Here is a 25077-nt window from a genome sequence, read left to right as displayed (position 1 = left end):
CTGGGGAGACCTATACACCTGGCTGCATATACTGGGGAGACCTATACACCTAGCTACATATACTGGGGAGACCTATACACCTGGCTGCATATACTGGGGAGACCTATACACCTGGCTGCATATACTGGGGAGACCTATACACCTGGCTGCATATACTGGGGACACCTATACACCTAGCTACATATACTGGGGACACCTATACACCTAGCTACAAATACTGGGGAGACCTATACATCTGGCTGCATATACTGGGGAGACCTATACACCTGGCTGCATATACTGGGGAGACCTATACACCTGGCTACATCTACTGGGGACACCTATACACCTGGCTGCATATACTGGGGAGACCTATACACCTGGCTACATATACTGGGGAGATACTTTAAATTGATATATTACTAATTTTAATAAAATGTTAATATGAAGGAAAATGAACCAGGATAGAAAGGACCAGTGTGGTTTGAATTATAAAACCACATATTTTTCTTAGGAACCTATACACCTGGCTGCATATACTGGGGAGACCTATACACCTAGCTACATATACTGGGGAGACCTATACACCTGGCTGCATATACTGGGGAGACCTATACACCTAGCTACATATACTGGGGAGACCTATACACCTGGCTGCATATACTGGGGAGACCTATACACCTGGCTGCATATACTGGGGAGACCTATACACCTGGCTGCATATACTGGGGACACCTATACACCTAGCTACATATACTGGGGACACCTATACACCTAGCTACATATACTGGGGAGACCTATACACCTGGCTACATCTACTGGGGAGACCTATACACCTGGCTACATCTACTGGGGACACCTATACACCTGGCTGCATATACTGGGGAGACCTATACACCTGGCTACATATACTGGGGAGATACTTTAAATTGATATATTACTAATTTTAATAAAATGTTAATATGAAGGAAAATGAACCAGGATAGAAAGGACCAGTGTGGTTTGAATTATAAAACCACATATTTTTCTTAGGAAATCTTTATGGTATGCGTGACTAGGGGTGTGATAAGGGCGTGATAAGGGGTGTGGCAGGGGCATGGCTTAAGTGTCCCTCTTTCTCATCTCAAAATGTTGGGAGGTATGCTCCAGCAGAGTAGCGTGCATTGCGCAATGAGTGCAACCTGTGGTACCTGTGTAACGCGAGCATTGCTATGGTAATGTATGTGACTATATACATTACGCCAATAGGGGGTTAGAAGTTAGTAAGTCATCATGGTATATAGGATCAATATCAGATTGCTTTTGATTATTGTCATTTTCCAGTTATTAACTGACAAAGCTGTTTTTTATAAAATGCTGTCATGCTATAGTGACATTTTCGCTTGCTGGCTCACCTGGCACATAACTTCTTTTGCATGGCTTCTGCTGTCTCCTACTACTGGCCTCAATTCGCTAAGCTTTATCAAACACTTTATCGAACATTTGATAATTTACCTCATGGGTAAAATCTAATTTTGAATTAATTTTATCGATAAAACGTTCAATAAATCTATAACACCTTAGTGAATTCAAAATTAGATTTTACCCATGGGGTAAATTATCAAATGTTCGATAAAGTGTTTGATAAAGCTTAGTGAATTGAGGCCATTGTAGTATGAAACACTTTCAACTAATTTGTCTAGCTGGCTAAGATGGAAACATTAGTGCAGTGTGTATGAGCTTTTTGCAGTACATAATCAATAATAATAATAACAATAATCCTATATAATAATCCCCCTGTGTCTCTGCGTCCCTGTGTGTGTTTGAGTGTCCAAGCTACTGCGCATGTGCCACACGGACAGCCTTGGGACAGAAGCAGGATGGGCTACAGGGCCGGCCGGCGGTCACAGGGAAGGGAGGGGGTTCGGACACAAACCTAGAGCCCATTTTTAAATGGGCTTACTTCTACTAGTAATAATAATAATATAATCATCAAATAAACAAAGAGCAAAACTTTTGTGTACAATCCATCAGAGAGATGAGGGTCACTATACATTGGGTTTAATTAAAAACCACTTAACGACCAGCTAACGCCCATGGGCGGCGCCTGGTCGTTAGTGGTATAGCATTTCCATGCCAGTTCACGGAGGGTGTCTCCGTGAACAGTGTGTGAGCCGCCGACCGCGGCTCGCACACGTAATGTAAACACGCGGGGAAGAAATCTCCGCTGTTTACATCATACGGCGCTGCTGCGCAGCAGCGCCGTAAGTCAGATCGGCGATCCCTGGCCTATGATTGGCCGGGATCGCCGGCATATGATAGGCTGAAGCCTATCCCACAATGCGCAGGACGGATATCCGTCCTGCGCAGCCTAAGGAAAGGAGGGGAGGGAGGTAAGCCGGGAGAGGGCGGAAAACGCTGCGGAGGGGGGTTTTTAGGAGCCCCCCCCCCCCCGCTACTCACCAATGGCCGGCGGCGATCATACCCCCCCAGCAGGACATCCCCCTAGAGGGGAAAGAAGGGGGGAAGTCTGATCGCCCTGGTGTAATCCTGATCGGTGCTGCGGGCTGTAGAGCCCACGCAGCACCAATCATTAGAAATGTGCCTGGTCCTTAAGTGGTAATAAATAATAATAATGAATAACATGTTTTTGGTATAAAGAAATTTTATTATGTTGCCTTTACACTGCTTTACTCAATGCCCACTTGTTTGCTTACCCTCAACAGTCAATAAAGTGTTGTTGATATGAAAACACAGAGCAACTAACCTCAAACAGTTTTCTAATGTATATGATTATTTATTGTACGCAGTTCTTGTATGTATAGTAAAGAATTTATTTTCAGTGCAAATGGCACACGTACTTTTAAAGTAAGTGGGAGATGACTGCGGTTTAAGACAGTGCAGCTGAATGTAAGCATGCATGACTCGAGAGGTTAATAACTTTCTTATTGCTTTTTCTTGCCTCTGTTTTAAGCGCCTACTTTAGTGGATGCATTTTAATTAAACCTTAAATGATTGTTACATTTTCAAGCAATGTACTTTTAGATAATTCTGTTAAAAAGTAAAAGGAACTGTAGATCTGTACAGGGTGGTAAAAATAAATATGTAAAAAAGGAATATATTCTTCAAATTGAAATTGTTAAGCCAGATATGCACTGTCACAGCCTTCAACAACCATTCATGATTATTTTGGGTAACAGTCTACTATGTGTACAGGACAGGTGTCCTACAATGTTGGTAGCTGCTTTTTCAGCAGTTGCAAGTTAGAAACCCTTGGACATCGGCTGTAATTTTTCTCTATTGATGCCTACCATGGGGTGTCTCCTACTCATTCTCCTATGTCAACTCTCCAGAGGAGTGAATATGTCAATGGGCAGGAAGACAAGCAAACATGTTTGTTGAGCTACCACTGCTAAACTGTCACCTGAACTGAACACAAAAATAGATTTAGATAGTAACAGATTTTCGTGTGTGTGTAAAGATTTACAGATGGAATCTTGGAACTAAACACAGCCTATTTGGTAACATTCAGTTGAATTGAAAGCTATAGTATGTATGGCACAATGCACCTTGCAGTGCTAGAGGGGTGGGCTTTAAATCTTAGCCAGGACACTAGCTGCATAAAGCTAGCCCAGTCTGTAGCCAATTATTCATTAGGCTTTACCCATCCAGCCCACTGCCTGCCAGTCTTTCTGCTACGTCATACCAGTGTACTGTCTGTCCTGGCGGTCCAGTCCACAGTCTACCACATCAATCCAATGGCGGATTGATGGCCATAACAGTCCGCCAGCCCAGTAGAGTATACAGTTCGTAACTCTGGTCACTTCCAGTCCAACTTATTGACCGTCTGTGGTTTCCCTGCCCATTCAGCCGGTTGTCAGTCTTACAGAACCCATCTTGCACTCTTCACACCTTTTTTTCTGTCATTGGAGGGGCAATTCCAGAGGCCATGATCTGGCGGCCACTAGGCAGCAACCAATTTTTTTGATAGGAGGGTGGACGGGTTGGGGCGCCAAGTGTGTCGCTGAAAATGTAGGGGTATTTTGGGTTAAAAGGAGTCGTCAGGATGTGGACGGAGCTAACCGTTATGAAACTCTGTACTCTATACAGTGCTGCAGAATATGTCAGGGCTATATAAATATGCAATAAAAATATGGTAGGACATTAGACTATGACTATGGTACAATTAGATTGTGAGCTCCTCTGAGGATAGTTAGAAAAGGCGGACATACGAAACAGGGGAATGCATGGGGGGAATATAGAGGTAGCGTCACAAGACAGAGCCTGGTGGGAGAGGAGAAATGCTAGGAAGACTTCTCACTAGGACTGCAGACATCACCAGTGCTGTTTGGCAGGGACATGCTGTTAAAAGAAGACACTAAAATCTGAAAAGAGGAAAGGGTCATGGGGAAGACAACAGGGTTGGAGGGGATCTGGGAAAAGAGATAAGATTACCAGCAATCCAGCAAATGTAAATTGCCTGGAGCTTGCTTCTCTGCTCACTACAAAAGTCGCCTGTCAGCACCTGTATCACTGGCTCCTGCAACAGTAGACTGCCCTGCATTATTGATTAATTACTCTGATCAGGATAAATAATCAATATTCCAGGGTAATCTGGTATTAAAGCAGCCAGTGCACATTGGCTACTAATGACAGGAAACTTCTGAAGCACTAAACACATCCTGCCACTTCTCCCTGCTAATGTCCCAGCTGCAGCACAGCAATCATTCTCTCTACTCACCCTGCTGCTCTGCACATTCACTCACTGCAGACTTTGTGTAGCGAGTGAGGAGACACATTGCCCATGGGGCCGGAAGGGGGAGGGGTGCTAAGTTTCTGGCTGGTACTTCTGCCTCTAAACCCTCCCAGTTTCATAAGACATTTCATACATGCACATTTGTGGAAAGATTTTTGTTGAAAACGACTTTTTGGAGTTCTGATCATGCTTACATGTCCAACTGCCACCTAAAATGTGTAGGTGGTTCTTTTGTTTCATGCCCATATCATTTGGTTTGCCAATGTAAAATTATAACATTATTTATTGTGAACAGTGTTTGAACCAATAACATGTATGTTCTCCTATTCAGGAATAATTAAAATTGGGCGCTGGAATCCATTGCCTCTCAGTTATGTTACAGACGCCCCAGATGTGACAGTTTCTGACATACTACAGGATGTCTATCATGTGGTAACACTGAAGATCCAATTACAAAGGTAGGAATCAGAATACTGTATTCCTTCTTTTTCTCCTTTTGATATTCTCCCTTTTAAGTAAATCGTCATGTGTTCATCTCTAGATTTAAGAAAAAGGCCCATAGACATTGCCTTAAAGTGTACCCGAGGCAACTTGTGACATGATGAGGTAAACATGTATATGTACAGTGCAAAACATATTAATAACCAGGCTATTTTACTTGTTTTATTTTGCTGCCTCAAAGAGTTAATTTTTAGGCATGGAAGTGATAGCTTGGCCCATATGCAATTCTTTTTTTTTCTCCTGCGTTATCTTCTAAGAGATAATTTTCATATCGTCTTTAAAACAACTTTTCAGCATTTTACAATTGAAAAAGTACCTAAAGGTTGGTGAAAAAGTACTATCAAAATTATTTTCAGTGTTCTCTTGCTTGCTGGTGGTTTTAAAGGCATTTTATGACAAGAGCCCATATGCAATTCACTTTTTCACCTGAGTTTTCTCCTAGGTGAAAATTTTAAACTTGTCAATAAAATGCATTTTAAGCCACCAGCAAGCAAGAAAATACTCAAAATAATTTTAATAGTACTTTCTCACCTACTTTTTGGTACTTTTTAGTTGAAAAGTTCTGGATAGATATTTTAAATTGAAGATGAACATTATCTCCTAGGAGAAAACGCAGGTGAAAAAGTCTTGTCAGTACCTTGTCCGTAATATGGTAAACACTGATAAGCAAATTACAGCCATAAAAGTTTTCCTGGCAGAATACAACTTCTGAGAGCAGGGAGATAGAAAAAACATGGGATATCTAAAAGAAGATCATTTTTAGGAGTAGGAGGATAAATACAATTGTTTATCTCATCACTTTATTTTAACCTCAGGCTCACTTTAATGTATCAACATTTTGGAGGAGAAAGAGTGTTTAAACCATGTTTTATAATATTAATTTCAGACAAGTTATTGGGAACTGTGTGGCCACAAGGTTTTATGGTCTTCGCGAAAACACTGAACAGTGTGACAGTGTTTTGAGGAGATCACTGTTGATAGGTTCAGCTTGTTCAGATTTGTGTGATGTGACTAAGTATTAGGATGTTTCTTATTTTTTTCCTTTTTTACCTTTCTTTCTTTCTTTCTTTCTTTCTTTCTTTCTTTCTTTCTTTCTTTCTTTCTTTCTTTCTTTCTTTCTTTCTTTCTTTCTTTCTTTCTTTCTTTCTTTCTCTCTCTCTCTCTCTCTCTCTCTCTCTCTCTCTCTTTCTTTCTTTCTTTCTTTCTTCCTTTCCTTTCCTTTCTTCCTTCTTTTCTTTTCTTTTTTTGGTTTCTTTTCTTCTTTGGCTTGACTTCATTTCACAGGTGTTCATATGATTATGAAACTTTCTTCTCCAGCTGCAGCTATCTTACAAATAAATCTAAAGATATAAATACTATACAAAGCAGTAAAGGAAAGAATGAAATTGGTGCAGAGGATGTGGCTCCTTAGTATTTGCAACAAGAGAAAACTACATTTTTTATGTAGGTGTACCTACATTCTGCCTTTAGCGATCCCTGAATTCCACGGAACAGTGTTCTTTAAGGTGCCCATTAACAATACAATTTTTGGGAAATGATCCTATTTTTTCAGTCAGATTATGGGAATCATATTGGATGAGAACAGAGGAACTGGTGGGCCCAATAGATCTTGTACAAGATCGATATGACAGATATTTTCATAAATAAGGTTGTAACTGGTTTGGTTTCGATGTTAGGAATAGTTTGGATTCTTCTTCTTTAGAAAATACAATCTTTACTTTCATTTTGGATGATCTTACTGATCTAATGAGCTGTGCAGAGCCCATAAATGAATCTCCCTTCAATATGTTTCTATGTGAGGACCCTACCACCAAATACGTGGTGTTTTTGTTTCATGTATCTTTTTCTATGTATCTTAGATTTACATCAAATTATAATATGGACAATTCTGTCTTCCTTTTTGGATAGGAACAGTGTGTTTTATATGTCTGGCACTATGTTCCCTGGTGGGTATTTGATATTTCCTGAGCAACGTTTTTTTCTCTGTAGCTGTTCAAAGCTTGAAGACCTGCCGGCAGAGCAGTGGAACCATGCCACAGTCCGCAATGCCTTACGTATGCTGCTAAAGGAGATGAATCAGAGCACACTTGCCAAAGAATGCCCTCTCTCTCAGGTCAGTGGAGCTGTTTTCTGAACAGAAGACTTCATAGGATGGATTCTAATTGCTTTACTTGTTAGGAGCTAATAAGATGCATTGATTTCCATGCTTACAACTTTGTTGCATCCCTCTATTGACCACTCCACATATCAATTAATATTCTCCCTTATTTCATTAACTACTTTAATTTAAGCTAAATACATCCAAACCAAGTGACAGTATTGTTATTGATGTTTATGGCTGGGAAATTAAATTGTATGAACTGTGTAATGATTGGTGTCAGCAACCAGAGAGAATCCGATTATTGGTGATCTGCAGTATCGCCAACAATACCGATGTCACCCGATTATTAATGATCTGCAGGATCACCAATAATACGAGTGCAACTAACCTCTGGACGCCAAATACAATGATTGACAATGAGACAGTAATAAAACACACGTTATGTGGAAATATCCACCACGCGGTAATTCCTCAGAGGTGTGGTTACCTCTGAATGGGAATCCCGGGTGTGAGATCCTCAAGCCAGGCAGAGAGAGGAATCTCGGCCCAGGCAGTAATCGTCTGCTATGGCAGGTGTCTCGGAGAGGAAAGCCTCAGAGATAGCCCACCAGTGGGAGATGTTCCACTGGAGGGAGAAAGGTCAGACAAGCAGAGGTTCGGCAACAGAAAGACGGCAACAGTACAGTAACGGAAGGCTGATTCAGAGTCGGTAAACAGGCAGGGTAGGCAACTTTGAATCAGATAGGCAGAGGTACAAGATCGGCAAGAGAAGAGAGTAGTCAGGGATAGCCAGAGTCAAAACACAGATAAATATACAATATAATCCTAACTGAGGTGTGACGTCCTTGGTATCAACACCTAGGGACTGAGCTAAGGTCTGAGCGTTTACACCGAAGTATTCACGACAGCAGACAACTTGCTACTGAGCAGCAAGTCCTATATGTAGCCAGAGAGCTACTCAGCGGTGCCCCAGAGCCCCAGCCAATCCACACTACTGCTGGAGTCAGCTGACCGGCCTGGTCAGCTGACTCCCCTTCTGGAGGAATAAAGTTTCTGTCTCCTCGCGCGTGCGCGCGTAATGCGGAGACTCAGAGCCGGCGAGAGAGCGGGCGACCCCCCAGGCAGCAAATGTGCGGTGGAGTCCGCCAAGCTCACGGACTCCGCCGCCTGCCCTACTCCACCCGCCGGCAAGATTGCGGAGGTCCCTGTTTGAGACGTGGAGTCCGCCGCCACGTGCATTCTGGTGGCGGCTCCGCTGTCTCTTACAAACTGATAATATATCCTTTATTATATTGTTTTTATGAAACTGAATTGAAACTATGGATACAAGTACTTTGATGAAATGTATATTATACAATGTAAATACATTGCTTACACCGTTATAAGACATTGCTGAGCAGGTATGAGCGCACACATAAAGCTCTCTGAATAAGAATTGCAGGAAAAAAGACAGACAATAGGAGCCCAATATATCATAGTATTTCAGTAAAGCATTAAAAATGGGGAGGGGGTGGTAATCGAATATGGATAGATACACACAAGTCTGGGTTGCATGCAAGCAACCATAGTGTGCATGTGTACCATCCCCACTCAGCCTTTATGGATCCAGGAAATGGCCACTCTCAAAATATTTTTGGATAATTTATGCACAAGTAAGACCTTAAAGAAAAGTCACCAGATGTGTAAACTATAAAATCTAGGATAGGGGCACCCAACGATAATAAAAAGATCAAAATCCATTTCAAAAGAAGGCAAGAGTAGGTCATACCTTCAAACATAAACCTCAATCAAATTTAAATAATTTAATTCACCCAGTACAAGGTGAAAAATGCATTTTGCGGTCCTATAACCACGTCTTCAGGTCAGTGACAAATGCCTCTCTGAGGAGTAGCCAAACTACAAGCGCCTTCAAGGAAGGGGGTAAAAGCCTTGCGGCAGCATTCTGTGTTAGCTACAGGCAGGACAGGTCTATTAGGTTTATTTGGACGGCCTTCATACAGTGCATTGCAATGGTCCAGCCGTAATGTGATGAAGGCATGAACTAAGTTCAAAAGATCTGAATGAATGAGGTGCTTCATTTTTACAATGTTCCTTACAACTGAAATTTTATTCCTGAAGTTTAATTCCCCATCAATCATTACACCCAAGCAGTGTACAGTGTTAGAACTAATAAGGGCTGAGTTCCCTACCCTCAGGGGTGCAAACCTTCAATGACAGTTTGGGCAGCACTTAGTTTAAGCCAGTAGTCATTCATCCACTCCTAAAGCTCAGCTCGGCATGTGTTTATTTTTGGAATGGGGTCACATCGAGTTTGAATGATAAATATACAGTAGCTGGGTGTCATCGGCATAGCAGTAATATGTCTATTTTGGATAATTTTTCCAAGTGGCAGCATGTATATTGTGAGCAACAAAGGGGATAGTATGCCCTGGTGTACACTATATGTTAGTGGTACAGGTTTGGACTGGAAAGGTCCCAAAACTTCCCTTTGTGTTCCGGCAGCCAAGTAAGAGGAGAACCACTGGAATACTAAACCATCAATCGATGCCACAGTAGTTCTGTTAAGCAAGCACAGCAGCCTGTTAAGCAAGATTTTATGATCAACTGTATCAAAAGCCAATGAGATCAAGTAGTATCAGGATGGAACACTCACCCCTGTCCCTGGCCGTGAGAAGATCATTGCAGATCTGGACAAGGGCTGTTTCACAGCTATGGTGCTTCTTGAAGCCAGATTGTAGAAGATCAAAGATGTTGTTCTTTGAGAGCCTGGCTTTAAGTTGGAGATGCACAGCTTTTTCAATAACTTTCCCCAGAAAGCAAAGGTTGGAGACAGGTCTTTAGCTGCTCAAAATATCATGACCTTAGGTGGTTTAGAAGGATATTTGAGATATTTTCTTACATGGAGTCAGACTATAGCATTAGGTTGTTTTTACATCCATTTTGAGGCTCTATATCAGTTTTCGGTACCTTAGAGTTGGCAGACAGTATAATTAAACCTTTGAATGTGAAGAATAACAACGTTTGGCAGGTGCAAGTAGACAGGTTTAACAGTAGAAATTTGATTTTTGAAATATAATTTCCCGTCCCATTACTAAAACACCCAAGCTGTGTAAATGGACAGATTTATGTAGATCTGTGTTTCCTGCCCAAGCGGTGATGATTGGGAGGGTAACAAATCTGTTAATAGACCCAGCCCTCCGATGACAAGAACTTCAGTTTTGTTAACATTTGTAATCAGCCAGTTGTCATTCAATTATTGGTGGAGTTTGATCTGTCTCACCAGGTTTTTGAAGAATAAATATAGCTGGACGTCATCAGCAAAACAGTTGTACATGAGGCCAGGTTTCGCGATAAGTTTGCCTAGTGGTAGCACCCATCGATGGCAAAAGAGGCTATGGTGTGCGCAGGGCACACTGTACTTTAGTGATAAGGGAATGGACAGGAACGATCCCACGTATAGTCTTAGTTCTTCAATGTCTCTAATCTGTCTCAGTTTGCTGAAAACTAAGACATCAATACCCCTGGACGGATGTGAACAAGAGTTCAAACGAGTGCAGCACTTTGCGCAGGAGTCATTGGAAAATCTTACAAATCTGATCTGCCGTGATGATTGTAGTTGCCACACGTTGCAAAACATTGTTCGCTTAATTTGTGCACTTGTACCCACGTTGCAAAATTGCCAAAATGATCACTCGTCACACAAAAAAATCGCCTGCCGTGGGCAAAATTGCTTGAAAAATTGTGACGTAAATATGTATGGGTAAAATAAAAACAAAATCACTGTCAGCATGGGTATGGGCAACCCCAGCCATTCGGGTTGGCCTGGAGGCTTTAGGGGCCCCTTCTCCTCCCTCTCTCCAACCGCCAGTGTAGCCAATTAGCAAAAAAAACACCTCTGTTTGCTGACTAAAACTGCCCCGCCACCTTCTTCATTAGCTTGGGGACGGGGGCTATTAAGTCTAATTACGCCCCAGACTGTAAGTATTCTTGCTGTATCTTAAGTAACTGTGCCATTTTCAGTTGTCTCTTCCCCTGCAAGTATACCAGCCAACCCCATTTTTGTTCTTTTTGCTCATTAAACCATTCACTGATTTCTTTACTTACATTGCACTGTCAAGTTTATCAGATACCTAACAACAAAGATGTCACTGCAAGTCATATTGTATTGATTGCCGGGTTATGACGCCTGTTTTTTGTGCCTATAGGCTCCTGTAAATGTAAATGAGTGTGAATCTGACAGCAGTTTTGGACAATAGTTGCAAGATGTGGTAATAGCAATTCCATACAGTAATAAGGTATTGGATTTCAACCACAGTGAAAGCTATGCTGTCGCTTTCTTGAATGGATTTACGCTTTCCATGAACATTGCCTTCTTGATCTGTGGGCATGTAGCCAGTGGCATAGCAGTAGGAAATGCCTGGAGCTGTAGCAATGGAGATGATCAGAGGGTCCACATAGGGCTGCTGCTCTTCATTGGACCTGTAGTGGTAATTATCACCTGTATATGTGGGTTTTGTATAATAGTAATCATTAACAAACTATTCCCAATCCCCTGCTTACACCATTATCACACTCTCATTCTGTAGCTGTCCTTAGAAAGCAGGTCCTGATGTTCTGTGTCATGGGATTTGTATATATACTGTGTTTTTACAGTGAGAAACTAATTGGACACGAGCAGGGCCAGGGAAATTTGGGCATAGTTGCCTATGAAAATACCCATTACAACCCTAAATTTGGACGTGGAGGGTGCCCGAAAAATAGTGGTGGCAGAATGGTGCAAAAGAAAAACAGCAGCAGCAGAGTTCCCCTACAGTGTAGTGGAACTCCACAGGAAATGTGGCTACCAACTGGGAACAAGACAAGACAAGACAAATAACATTTATATTGCGCTTTTCTCCTTGCGGACTCAAAGCGCCAGAGCAGAGCAGCAGCCACTAGGGCGCGCTCTATTGGCAGTAGCAGTGTAAGGGAGACTTGCCAAAGGTCTCCTACTGAATTAGTGCTGGCTTACTGAACAGGCAGAGCCGAGATTCGAACCCTGGTCTCCTGTGTCAGAGGCAGAGCCCTTAACCATTACACCATCAGCCAACTGCACAGTAGTTCAAAAAACAGTGAGTAGGGGGTGGTTAGTGTTAGGAGTAGGCGGGGAGTGGTAGTGTAAGGCATATATAGGGGAGGGTTCTTGTTAGGCTAAGGCATCAATAGGGGAAGGTTTTTGTTAGGCATCAATAGGGGATGGTTCTTGTCAGGCATAGATAGGGGAGGGTTCTTGTTAGACATTGAATGGGGAGGGTTTTTGTTAGGATTTTATAGGGGAGGGTTCTTGTTAGGCATAGGTAGGGGAGGGTTCTTGTTTCGCAGGAATAGGGGAAAGTTCATGTGAGCTTTAGGCCCCATTTACACTTAATCAGTTGGTAGTACACATTTTTTTTTCTTCTCCATAGCAGTGCATTATGAAAAATCTTTCAGTTGTGTATAGTGTGAACCAAGCCATTGGGAAACATGGGCATTACTTTGAAAATCAGTTGTCCTTTCAGTTGTAACTGAGAGCATCTGATTAAAGAGAACCTGAACTGAAAATAAAAAGTCAAAATAACCATACACAGGTCATACCTCCTGTGTAGTCTACTACTCAATCTCTTTCTCCACTCCTGCGTCCCATTTGTCCACTGTGATCAATGGAATTCTCCGTCCTCCATTTTAAAAATAGCCATTACCCCATAACAGCTTCCTGGTCAGCACACTGTTAAACTGTAATATCGCCCACTTGAGCCATAGGGAAACATGGACATTACCTTGCACATTCAGTTGTAACTGACAGCTGTTGATATATAACTGACAGCAACTGGTATATTTCAGTTCTGACAAGATATTGTCAGAACTGGAAGGGATCACTGTAAGAAGAAGTGAGCCTCTGAGAGAAACTGACTGTGATATTAGTATGTAATATTCATTTGCAGCTACGTCATGTGTTTATTTTAAATAATTTTCCTCGCTACAGGTTCCCTTTAAGTGTAAATGGAGCCACAGGGCAGCATAGTAAAATATTGGTAAAATTACAAATTTTCTACTAAAGCAGATAACAGAATATTGATAAAACTACCAATATTCTATTATAGCAAATAGTACAATATTGGTAAAATTGCAGATATTCTACCACAGCGAATAATAAAATATTGGTAAAATTACTGATATTTTATTACCGACATATTGCGCCCATTTTTCCTCACGCATGTTTTGTATAGATATGTCACAGTGTGAAATTTGCATTGGGGACAATGGCTCTCTGTATCTTTGCGACTGCATGTATAAGAGAAATAAAACAATGAGAGGGTAGACAAGGAGTTTTTTCTTCTTCTACAGTTTGCTGATCTGGCCACTGATCATGCTAGGACTTGTAGTTCAGCTGTGACAGACATTAATGACCACTTCAGCTGTGCCTTGTGCCTTCAGCCTGAAGACATTTCTTTCTCACCACTTGTGTTAACAGCCCCTGTGCAGATCTCACATGGCAATTTCATTTTGCAAATCCACTTAAAAGGTAAATACCCTGCCATATGTGTGAAATGTTATTATGTGTCCCAATAGGTTAATATGTTATTGTCAGCTGCAGGTTGGAAAGCTGCCTCGTAGGAGCTAGGGCTTCAGGGACAAGGCACTAGTAGATTAACCCTGTCCTGCTGCTGAGGAAAATTGCAGATGATTGTCGAGGGCACATTAACCCTGTTGTGAAGAAATAAAAACAAGTGCTCAGTAAGAGATACTGTTTATTTTACAAACATTGTAATATGGCAGTGACGGATGAGGTGCAATTAAAACGGCAGTTAATGTGCTTGATAAGTAAAAGTTGCCTGAAGATGTTGGTATCCTCTCTCCCTGAACTGCAGCTTAGCGACATGAGGCAAAGCTGCCTGTAGACTTGAGAGTACACTTGCCGCATGTAAGCCGTTTGGCTGAATTGTCTGACGTATGCCTGTTATTTTTGCTCCTGGGCTTAGTGACAGGCAGGTTAGAAATATAGTATGATGAGCAAACTTGCTCAATTCTGCTTTGCCTAAGTTTTCATGAAAACAATAGAGTTTTCACAAAATTAGGGCAAAATGAAAAAAAAAAAAAAAGTGTTTTTAGCAAGACAATAGGCTTTACTTGCCTGTGACAGTTAGGGCAGCTCTCTGCAATTACACTGGACCCGTTCTTTTGCCAAAAAGGGCACTAGTGAAAAGCAAAGGGGGAGTTGGTGATGGAGAGACCCTGTTACATTTATTTAAAATATACTGTAAGCTGAAACTCAGTGCTGAATATGAACATATGGGCCAGAAATCCTTTTAAAGAGGCACTGAATTCTCAGAAACAAACATTCCTCAGTGATGCACCTGCCAGGACTAAAGATGTTGCCACCTGGGATAAATTTCAGATTGTAAATCAGGTTGAGGAAAAATTTCACAATGGGCAAACGCTAACTAAATCATTTATAAATGAATATTGAATACTGGAAAAAATTTGGCAATTTTATTCACTACATTATTTTCACTACAGTTCCACTTTAAACTAAATATATGCGGAAACTCAGTGCTTGGTACAAATGATCTACAGAATACCCTTTAAGCATCCAACAAGTATAAAAAAGTGCTAAAACACACAAAAGGACAGCAATCCTCAATTTCACTTAAAGCGGATCTGAGATGAAAAACTAACTATAACAAGTAACTTGTCTAGATATCTTATCTAAAGTTTAGATAGTTTACACAGCATATCTAGCTGCAAAAGTTTATGATTATTTATTCCTGTGATACAATGAGGGCAGCCATGTTCTGTTTGTCATCATTACACACAGGCAAGCTGATAGCATCTCCAGCCCTCAGCCTGTGCAAAATTCACTCCCCTCTCCTCCTCCCCTCTGCCTCTGAAATCTCTGGCTAGTAACCTCCTCCTGCCCAGACTGAGCTCCCCATAAGCCCTTGCTACAGTGCCAAGGCACTCTGAAAAAGCTGTGGGCGAGGCTTGTTTAGTTTATAGGGAATTAGAGTATTAAAACAAAACAAAAAAAGTATTTGGCTTGAGGAATGCCCTATAAACTATATGTAAGGAACACAATTATGCAATGAGTAAAAGTTTAACTTGGACTTTTTTTAGTACTTTTTTGTGAGTCCTGGAAACTGAAAAATATTTTGTTATTAACCCCCTTGCCGGTCTAATTCCCGGTGGCAAGGGGGCAGCGCTGCACTTTTTTTTAATTTAATTTTATTTTTTATCATGTAGCGAGCCCAGGGCTTGCTACATGATAGCCGCTCAGCAGCGGCATCCCCCCACCCACTCCCATCGCCTTCGCCGATTAGAGTAAGCAGGAAATCCCGTTCAGAACAGGATTTCCTGCTGGGCTTCCCCGGTCTCCATGGCGACGGGGCGGGATGACGTCACCGACGTCATGGACGTCGGGACGTCAGAGGGAATCCCGATCCACCCCTCAGCGCTGCCTGGCACTGATTGGCCAGGCTGCGCAAGGGATCTGGAGGGGGGCGGCGCGGAGCGGCGGATAGCGGCGGATCGGCGGCGAGCAGCTGCGATCGGATTTTACAAGCAGCTAGCAAAGTGCTAGCTGCATGTAACAAAAAAAAATTATGCAAATCGGCCCAGCGGGGCCTGAAAAATCCTCCTGCGCAGGTTACCCCGAGCTGAGCTCGGGATAATCGGCAAGGAGGTTAAGGTTCGGAAACATCTGCAAGAAAATGCAGGTGAAAAATTTATTGAATCAATGCAAACATGACATGACAATTAGGATTATAAGTTAATTAAGTAAAACTTTTGTTTTTCTTAACATCTTAGTAAGGGGGCTTTTAGGACCATTGTAGTCCCTTACACACTCCAATGAGTTCTGGGTCACCATGAGCTTGCTGGTTAGTCTGTACCTCTCGGTGTTACAAGCCCTACTGCATAGAGCCAAATTAATCCATGCCATGCACTGATGAGGATCAAACAATCCAAAACAGTCTGTATGCATGTTGGATTATTATGGCTCTGTACAAATTAACAAGATGACACATCATTGCATTCCAACGGTTCTGGAGGTGTGTTTAGCTTCTAAGGGTACAATGGTTAATTTGCATATATTCAGCAGTGATGCCCTGGGAGACATCTCAAGCTCACTCCAACCTGAATTATCGCAAATTCTTTCTGTTTTAAGAAAGCAAACTTTTGTTTTTGTTTTTCTGATGTCTTCAGTTTTGCCATGTGGTGTATCAGAGTTTTGCTGGGGAGCTCCTATGATTTCTAGTTATGCACCTGAGGTCGGATAAAACCTTTGGAAGACTAGGATACAGGGGACAGGTGTTTGGAGTTGTGTATAAACAAAAGTAGGAATAGTTGTGACTGCAGCGGAAATGTCAGACGGTAATGGTGGCCATACATGGTACAATTTTTCATTTTTTTTCGATTAGATAATTTATTTAGATTATTCCGTTAGATCGAATATAAAGATTTTTCCATCATGTCCGATCAGATTTTTTTCAAAAAAATGGGATAATTGTTCGAATTTCTTGATAAAAAAAAAAATATTTTCTACTTTCATTCAATTCGATCAGTTAGATTGAAAAAAAAATGGGAAAATCGAACATTTTTATTGTATCGTGTATGGGCACCATTAGGGGTTTTATTGCTGTCAAAATCTGTGACTGTGCTCATGTTTTTTTCAGTGCTGAAACCGTTGGTTGTTAGAGTGCAGACTAATGCATGTATTAATATTTACATTCCTATCTGCTGAGAATATTGCTGCTGCATTCTTGCGGTGTCTTCTGTTTGTAGGTAACTTATGCGTGGTCAATTTTTATCTGCAACTGAGATTGCAGAACTTAAGGTGGCCAATAACGGTACAATTTCTAGCGAAAAATCGATAAAAAATCATTAGATAATTCTGATCGGATGTGATCAGATTGTTTGTAAATAATCTCCCTTGATGGGCACAATCGACTACGAATGATTACAAAAACAAAACAAAAACAGTCGTCCGAATGGATTTTCATCAAACCAAAATTTGGATTTTCTTGTTGGTTGTGATAGATAGGAAGCAAAGATTGGTTTGTTGATGTGTGAATGATGTATTAAAATATTTCACTTTCGATCAGAATTATCTGATCGCTTGAACGATTTTTCCCTAGAAATTAGATTATTAATGGCTACCTTTAGTCATCATTAGGAATTTATAGAGCACAATTTTTATTTATTTCTTTGTTATAGCACTGAGATGGTCCACAGCGCATTACAGAGTATATAGTTTTGCCACAAACTGTCCCAACTGCCTTATAGTCTATTCTCTACCATAATTATATGTCCATCACAATCTAAGGCCAATTTTGGGGGAAGCCAGTTAATCAATCTGTCGGTTATCCACAAAAAATTGGAAAAAAATCATTATTTCTTAGTTTTTGACCATTATAGTTTTAAAATAAAACATTTTACTGTGGATAAAACCCACACATTTTCTTTGTTCCACTTATTGCAATGTTTAAAATATTTCCCTAGTACAATGTATGTTGCCAATATTTTATTTGGAAATGAAGGTGCATTTTCTCAGTTTTGGGTCCGTCACTAACTACAAGCCCATAAATAAAAAAATAACAGTAATATACCCTCTTGACCTACCCGGTACATATAAAAAAAAGTTCAGTCCCCAAGGTAACTTTTTATGTATTTTCTTTAAATGTCTTTTTTATGCATAAAAACCCAAACAATTGTTTGGGAACTATGGGAGAGTGTAGGAGGGAAGGGGTTTATTTTAAATGTAAGTGTGGGTATTTTTGTTAAAACAAATGTATTTAGGTGTAATTGTACTATTTGGCCACAAGATGTCCTTGTGCATTATTTCCTATTTGCATACTATAAGTAGAGGAATAGTAATTAATGTGTGGACATGTTACTTCGGAAGATACGTTGACGCAGGCATCTCATTGATGCCGGCAATCATTGGCACGGGGACTTAGATTAATGAATGGGAACTGCTTTCCCATTCATTCATTCATTCATCTTCCATCTAACAGGTGGCCACAAGTACCAGCGCGGAAGCTTGCATGGGAGTGAGCGGCGGCCGCCCACAGGAGAGGACAAGTATCTACGTCCCTGGGACTTCAGAATTCAGATGAAGTTTCCTAGGGCATGGATATAGTGCACTAGGTGCAATAAGAAGGTAATGAATGAATAATTATGTACAGAATGCCTAAACTCAGGGTGGCAACATAAGAAAACTTCTTCTGATATTTAGTGCCCATTTTCACAAGTGCCCGGCGTGTTTCTGCGAACCGCACACTGGCACTTTTTTCAATGCGTGTATGCATGTGATTCCCTCTGGCCATGCCATTCACAGCTAGGGGGAATCGCATGCATGATGCACAATTATGGAGCATGCTGTCTGTTTTTCCCCCACATGTGATTTGGACAGCAGCCTATTGATTTCAATAAGCTGCATTTCCCCATCTGAATCTCATGCGGGGAACCGCTGTGAATTTTACATCTGTGGAAATGAGCCCCTAAGAAACAACAAGGAGACCCAGTTAAACCCAATGTATATTTACAGTTGGATTAGGTGTTTTATCTGGAGTTCACAAACAAAAACCACGGACAGCTTTACTACATGGTATAAGGATAGATGGAAAAAAGGAAGCTGTCTTTATTGCTGTCAGAGGCATTGGAAAGTCTGTGACTGCACTCATGTTTTTTTCAGGGCTGAAGCCGTTGGTTGTCAGAATGCAGTGTAATGCATATATTAATATTTACATTCCTATCTGCTGTAGAAATCTGACTTAATATCTGAGAATATTGCAAGGTGACCTCTGCACAGGCTGTTCCATCTTTTCCCTAGTGGGCCCAGCTAAAGACATCTGCCGAGTGGAGCCTGTAGCTGTGATTGTAATGAACTCCACTTAACAGAAGCAGGGAACACTTGCAGCTTGTAACAGAGTTACTGTACACGGAATTGTTTTCACACATGTACAGAGAGCAGGGCCAAGTCATAAAAGGACTAGGTATCATCTCCTTTCTGCTAAATTGTTTCCATTCACAGAGAGAGTGTAATACTATACATCTCAGCAATTATGTCGTCTGTCTCCTCTTAAGGTGCATACATACCTTTGACTCATGTCACCCGGCTGGGATTGGTATCCGATCCCCTTGGATGACATCGCTATGCCGGCCTCTACAGATGCGTGTCAGTCATATAGCTCACAACGCGTTCTGTTGCTATGCAGGAGGGCGGAGGGATGATGGAGCGGCGCTTGTGTGTAGTGATGTAGCAAACATCAAATTTTCGCGAATTTACCACAGATGTTCGTGAACCAGCCATTCGCGGCGAGCTCCATAGACTTAAAGAGACTCAGAGCCGAGTAAATTAATAGATTTATACATACCTGGGGCTTCCTCCAGCCCCATCCTCATGGATCACTCCCACGCTGCCGTCCTCCGACATCTCTATCGTCGGTACCGGGTCTCATAGCTTCGGCCAGTCAGGGCCAGTTGACGCAAGTGCAGTGCGCTCCCTCCATACTGCGCAGGTGCATGCGTAAGGCAGGTGTCGGCGAGATGGAGGGAGTCCCTGCACATGCGTAAAACTTTCCGTGACTGGCCGAAGTTATGAGACCCGGTACCGGCGACAGAGAAGGCAGCGGACAGCGGCGTGGGAGCGATCCATGCGGATGGGGCTGGAGGAAGCCCCAGGTATGTATAAATCTATTATATTTACTCGGCTCTGAGTTGCTTTAAATGGCAGGCAAATGGCCACCGACTTTAGCGGTTAATTTTTTCAAAAAGACATATCTTTTAAGAAAATCGATTTTAAAGTTCTTGTTCTGAGTGTGGGAAATTTAGTGGTTAATAGCAAAGCCCACAAATGCAGAAAATGCTAATTTGCAGGGTATGTTAAGGAGGACAGTGGGAACAAGAGGAAAAAACTTTTTTCAAAAAGACCTTATAGTTTTTGAGAAAATCGATGTTACATAGTTACATAGTTATTTTGGTTGAAAAAAGACATACGCCCATCGAGTTCAACCAGTACAAAGTACAACTCCAGCCCGTCCCCCACATACCCCTGTTAAAGTTAGAGGAGAAAAGTAGCAAAGTTACTGCGGTTACATGACAGATAATGTAATAACATACTGTATGTTACAGATGTACAGTCCAGAACCTGTCAGATATGTCAGATTTTGCTACCTACTGTAAGTGAGAGCAAAATAGGAAAAAAAATACACAGAGTAGAGACACCAAGAGCCAAATATAGTGTAGTATGTACTGGTAGTTGAAATGAAGTATGATAGAGTAGTAAGCTACACTCACAAAGCAGGGTTACCTCAAAGTCAACCACTGTACAGGTAGGTGGAGAGATTAGACCTGACCCCACTCAGGATTAAGAAGTAGCTCTCCGTAGATGAGAAAAAAAAGGGGGTAACACCCCTCCACCAGGGGTGGACTTGATATAGCGTAGTATGGATACAGAGGCACCAAAAGGATAACATTATCTAAAAAGTTTAAAACTTGAGGAGGCAGTGATGGACTTACCTCCTCCAAGCAGACGCAGAAATTGCCAATGTGTTTGTCAAATACAACAAGTTTATTTACATACTCCAGGGGACAATGCAATGCGTTTTGCAGGTTTGATCCCGCTTCCTCAGGCAATAACACTGGAACAATTGCATATGTGCCACAACAAGCAAACTACAGCGAATACTTGTGGAATAGACCTAGTCAGTTTTATGTCGCCGGTGCACAATCCCTCTGTGGGTCACCACTCCACACACGGTTCAATGTAGTAAATACGAAGGAGGCACTCAATTGGCTTCAAACTTGCGTTTTATCAAATCCCAGTAATACACAACATGTTTCAGGGCATATCCACCTGATGAAGAGGATATGTCCTAAAACATGTCGTGTATTACCGGGATTTGATAAAACGCAATTTTGAAGCCAATAGAGTGCCTCCTTCGTATTTACTACAATAGCATATGTGGTCAGTAAAAGAGCCAGGCACCACTGTTTGTCAGACAGAGGTGCCTGGCTCTTCTACTGACCACATATGCTATTGCTCTATTGTTATTACCTGATGAAGCGGGATCAAAACTGCGAAACATGTTGCATAACTTGCATTGTCCCCCGGACTATGTAAATAAACTTGTTGTATTTGACAAACACATTGCCAGTTTTTGTGTCTGCTTTGAGGAGGTAAGTCCACCACTGTCTCCTCATGTTTTAAACTTTTTAGATACCTCTGTATCCATACTTCACTTTAGGAAAAAAGTAATTTATAGTGCATTTTACTCTGGGAGCAATCTACATTTTGTAAGAATGTATTTTACATGTTTCACAATAGTTATCCATGAACGAGTGCTTAGTATATGTATTTTGTCTGTTTAGATGGTAACAGCTTAACCACTGTAGTAACCCAGATCAGCCAAGAATATCAGTCTATGGCAATGTTATTCTAGGTTCCAGCAGTTTTGTATGGTCTATTGCACCTATACTAGGTTACCTATATTGACAGGTGATCAGACAAGGCTGGATGATCTAATATCAGACAAGACTGGATGATCTAATATCTGTTCGGTCAGAAGATAACCATTGGATGACCAGAGGAAATTGATTACTAGTTGAGGAATGAGAACCTTGCCCACTTCCTGTTGTTACCACATTTCATGAAATTACCAGCATGGACACTTGCTGTTGCCCATTTTCTACTTCATGTGGACAAACACATTAACTTTTAGTTAGTAAAGCAAAACTTTGTAGTTTGTGTTTCATACAACTAGCAAAAGACCCTGAATGAGACCAAATCAAGCCTGTATGTGTGACTATTTCTAAATGTGTACACCCAGCTAAAGGATTTTTATCGTAAAAATGTTATTTTTGTACATTCTGTTGCTGTACACTATAATTAAACGTCATCTGCTACCATGTTGTTTTGTCCTCAAAAAATGTCATGTTATAGAATACATTCTGTTGAATGGGCCCAAAACAAATCTTGTATTTTGATTAAAAGTATTTCATCATTTTGACTTAAAATATTTATATTAACCACTTGAGGACCTAGGGCTTTCTACCCCTTAAGGACCGGCCACTTTTTTTCCATTCAGACCACTGCAGCTTTCACGGTTTATTGCTCGCTCATACAACCTACCACCTAAATGAATTTTGGCTCCTTTTCTTGTCACTAATAAAGCTTTCTTTTGGTGCTATTTAATTGCTCCTGCGATTTTTACTTTTTATTATATTCAGCAAAAAAGACATGAATTTTGGCAAAAAAATGATTTTTTTAACTTTCTGTGCTGACAGTTTTCAAATAAAGTAAAATTTCTGTATACATGCAGCGCGAAAAATGTGGACAAACATGTTTTTGATAAAAAAAAACCCCATTCAGCGTATATTTATTGGTTTGGGTAAAAGTTATAGCGTTTACAAACTATGGTGCAAAAAGTGAATTTTCCCATTTTCAAGCATCTCTGACTTTTCTGACCCCCTGTCATGTTTCATGAGGGGCTAGAATTCCAGGATAGTATAAATACCCCCCAAATGACCCCATTTTGGAAAGAAGACATCCCAAAGTATTCACTGAGAGGCATAGTGAGTTCATAGAAGATATTAATTTTTGTCACAAGTAAGCGGAAAATGACACTTTGTGACACGAAAAAAAAAAAAAAAAAAGTTTCCATTTCTTCTAACTTGCACCAAAAAAAAATGAAATCTGCCACGGACTCACCATGCCCCTCTCTGAATACCTTGAAGGGTCTACTTTCCAAAATGGGGTCATTTGTGGGGTGTGTTTACTGTCCTGACATTTTGGGGGGTGCTAAATTGTAAGCACCCCTGTAAAGCCTAAAGGTGCTCATTGGACTTTGGACCCCTTAGCGCAGTTAGGCTGCAAAAAAGTGCCACACATGTGGTATTGCCGTACTCAGGAGAATTAGTATAATGTGTTTTGGGGTGTATTTTTACACATACCCATGCTGGGTGGGAGAAATATCTCTGTAAATGACAATTTGTTAATTTTTTTTACACACAATTGTCCATTTACAGAGTTATTTCTCCCACCCAGCATGGGTATGTGTAAAAATACACCCCAAAACACATTGTACTACTTCTCCTGAGTACGGCGATACCACATGTGTGGCACTTTTTTGCACCCTAACTGCGCTAAAGGGCCCAAAGTCCAATGAGTACCTTTAGGATTTCACAGGTCATTTTGCGGAATTTGATTTCCAGACTACTCCTCACGGTTTAGGGCCCCTAAAATGCCAGGGCAGTATAGGAACCCCACAAATGACCCCATTTTAGAAAGAAGACACCCCAATGTATTCCGTTAGTAGCATAGCGAGTTCATAGAAGATTTTATTTTTTGTCAAAAGTTAGCGGAAAATTGATTTTTATTGTTTTTTTCACAAAGTGTCATTTTCCACTAACTTTTGACAAAAAATAAAATCTTCTATGAACTCACCATACTCCTAACGGAATACCTTGGGGTGTCTTCTTTCTAAAATGGGGTCATTTGTGGGGTTCCTATACTGCCCTGGCATTTTAGGGGCCCTAAACCGTGAGGAGTAGTCTGGAAATCAAATTCCGCAAAATGACCTGTGAAAGCCTAAAGGTGCTCATTGGACTTTGGGCCCTTTAGCGCAGTTAGGGTGCAAAAAAGTGCCACACATGTGGTATCGCCGTACTCGGGAGAAGTAGTACAATGTGTTTTGGGGTGAATTTTTACACATACCCATGCTGGGTGGGAGAAATATCTCTGTAAATGGACAATTGTGTGTAAAAAAATCAAAAGATTGTCATTTGCAGAGGTATTTCTCCCACCCAGCATGGGTATGTGTAAAAATACACCCCAAAACACATTGTACTACTTCTCCCGAGTACGGCAATACCACATGTGTGGCACTTTTTTGCACCCTAACTGCGCTAAAGGGTCCAAAGTCCAATGAGCACCTTTAGGCTTTCACAGGTCATTTTGCGGAATTTGATTTCCAGACTACTCCTCACGGTTTAGGGCCCCTAAAATGCCAGGGCAGTATAGGAACCCCACAAATGACCCCATTTTAGAAAGAAGACACCCCAAGGTATTCCGTTAGGAGTATGGTGAGTTCATAGAAGATTTTATTTTTTGTCACAAGTTAGCGGAAAATGACACTTTGTGAAAAAAACAATACAAATCAATTTTCCGCTAACTTTTGACAAAAAATAAAATCTTCTATGAACTCACCATACTCCTAACGGAATACCTTGGGGTGTCTTCTTTCTAAAATGGGGTCATTTGTGGGGTTCCTATACTGCCCTGGCATTTTAGGGGCCCTAAACCGTGAGGAGTAGTCTGGAAATCAAATTCCGCAAAATGACCTGTGAAAGCCTAAAGGTGCTCATTGGACTTTGGGCCCTTTAGCGCAGTTAGGGTGCAAAAAAGTGCCACACATGTGGTATCACCGTACTCGGGAGAAGTAGTACAATGTGTTTTGGGGTGAATTTTTACACATACCCATGCTGGGTGGGAGAAATATCTCTGTAAATGGACAATTGTGTGTAAAAAAATCAAAAGATTGTCATTTGCAGAGGTATTTCTCCCACCCAGCATGGGTATGTGTAAAAATACACCCCAAAACACATTGTACTACTTCTCCCGAGTACGGCAATACCACATGTGTGGCACTTTTTTGCACCCTAACTGCGCTAAAGGGCCCAAAGTCCAATGAGCACCTTTAGGCTTTCACAGGTCATTTTGCGGAATTTGATTTCCAGACTACTC

The 25077-nt window shown here is 41.2% G+C and overlaps 1 protein-coding gene across 7 annotated transcripts in view; it reads left to right on the top strand.

The window, feature by feature from the left end:
- Positions 1 to 25077, top strand: part of SATB2 (SATB homeobox 2) — a 367270-nt gene that overhangs the window by 172399 nt on the left and 169794 nt on the right. For all 7 annotated transcript variants that reach the window (XM_068245088.1, XM_068245087.1, XM_068245086.1 and 4 more), the window contains 2 exons: positions 5046 to 5172; positions 7205 to 7328. In XM_068245088.1, coding sequence (XP_068101189.1) covers positions 5046 to 5172; positions 7205 to 7328 — 251 coding nt within the window. The remainder of the gene's footprint in view (positions 1 to 5045; positions 5173 to 7204; positions 7329 to 25077) is intronic.

The sequence above is a fragment of the Hyperolius riggenbachi genome, chromosome 7 (assembly GCF_040937935.1).
Source record: "Hyperolius riggenbachi isolate aHypRig1 chromosome 7, aHypRig1.pri, whole genome shotgun sequence".
NCBI classification, from domain to species: Eukaryota; Metazoa; Chordata; class Amphibia; order Anura; family Hyperoliidae; genus Hyperolius; species Hyperolius riggenbachi.
This window is presented reverse-complemented; position numbering and strand designations above follow the sequence as displayed.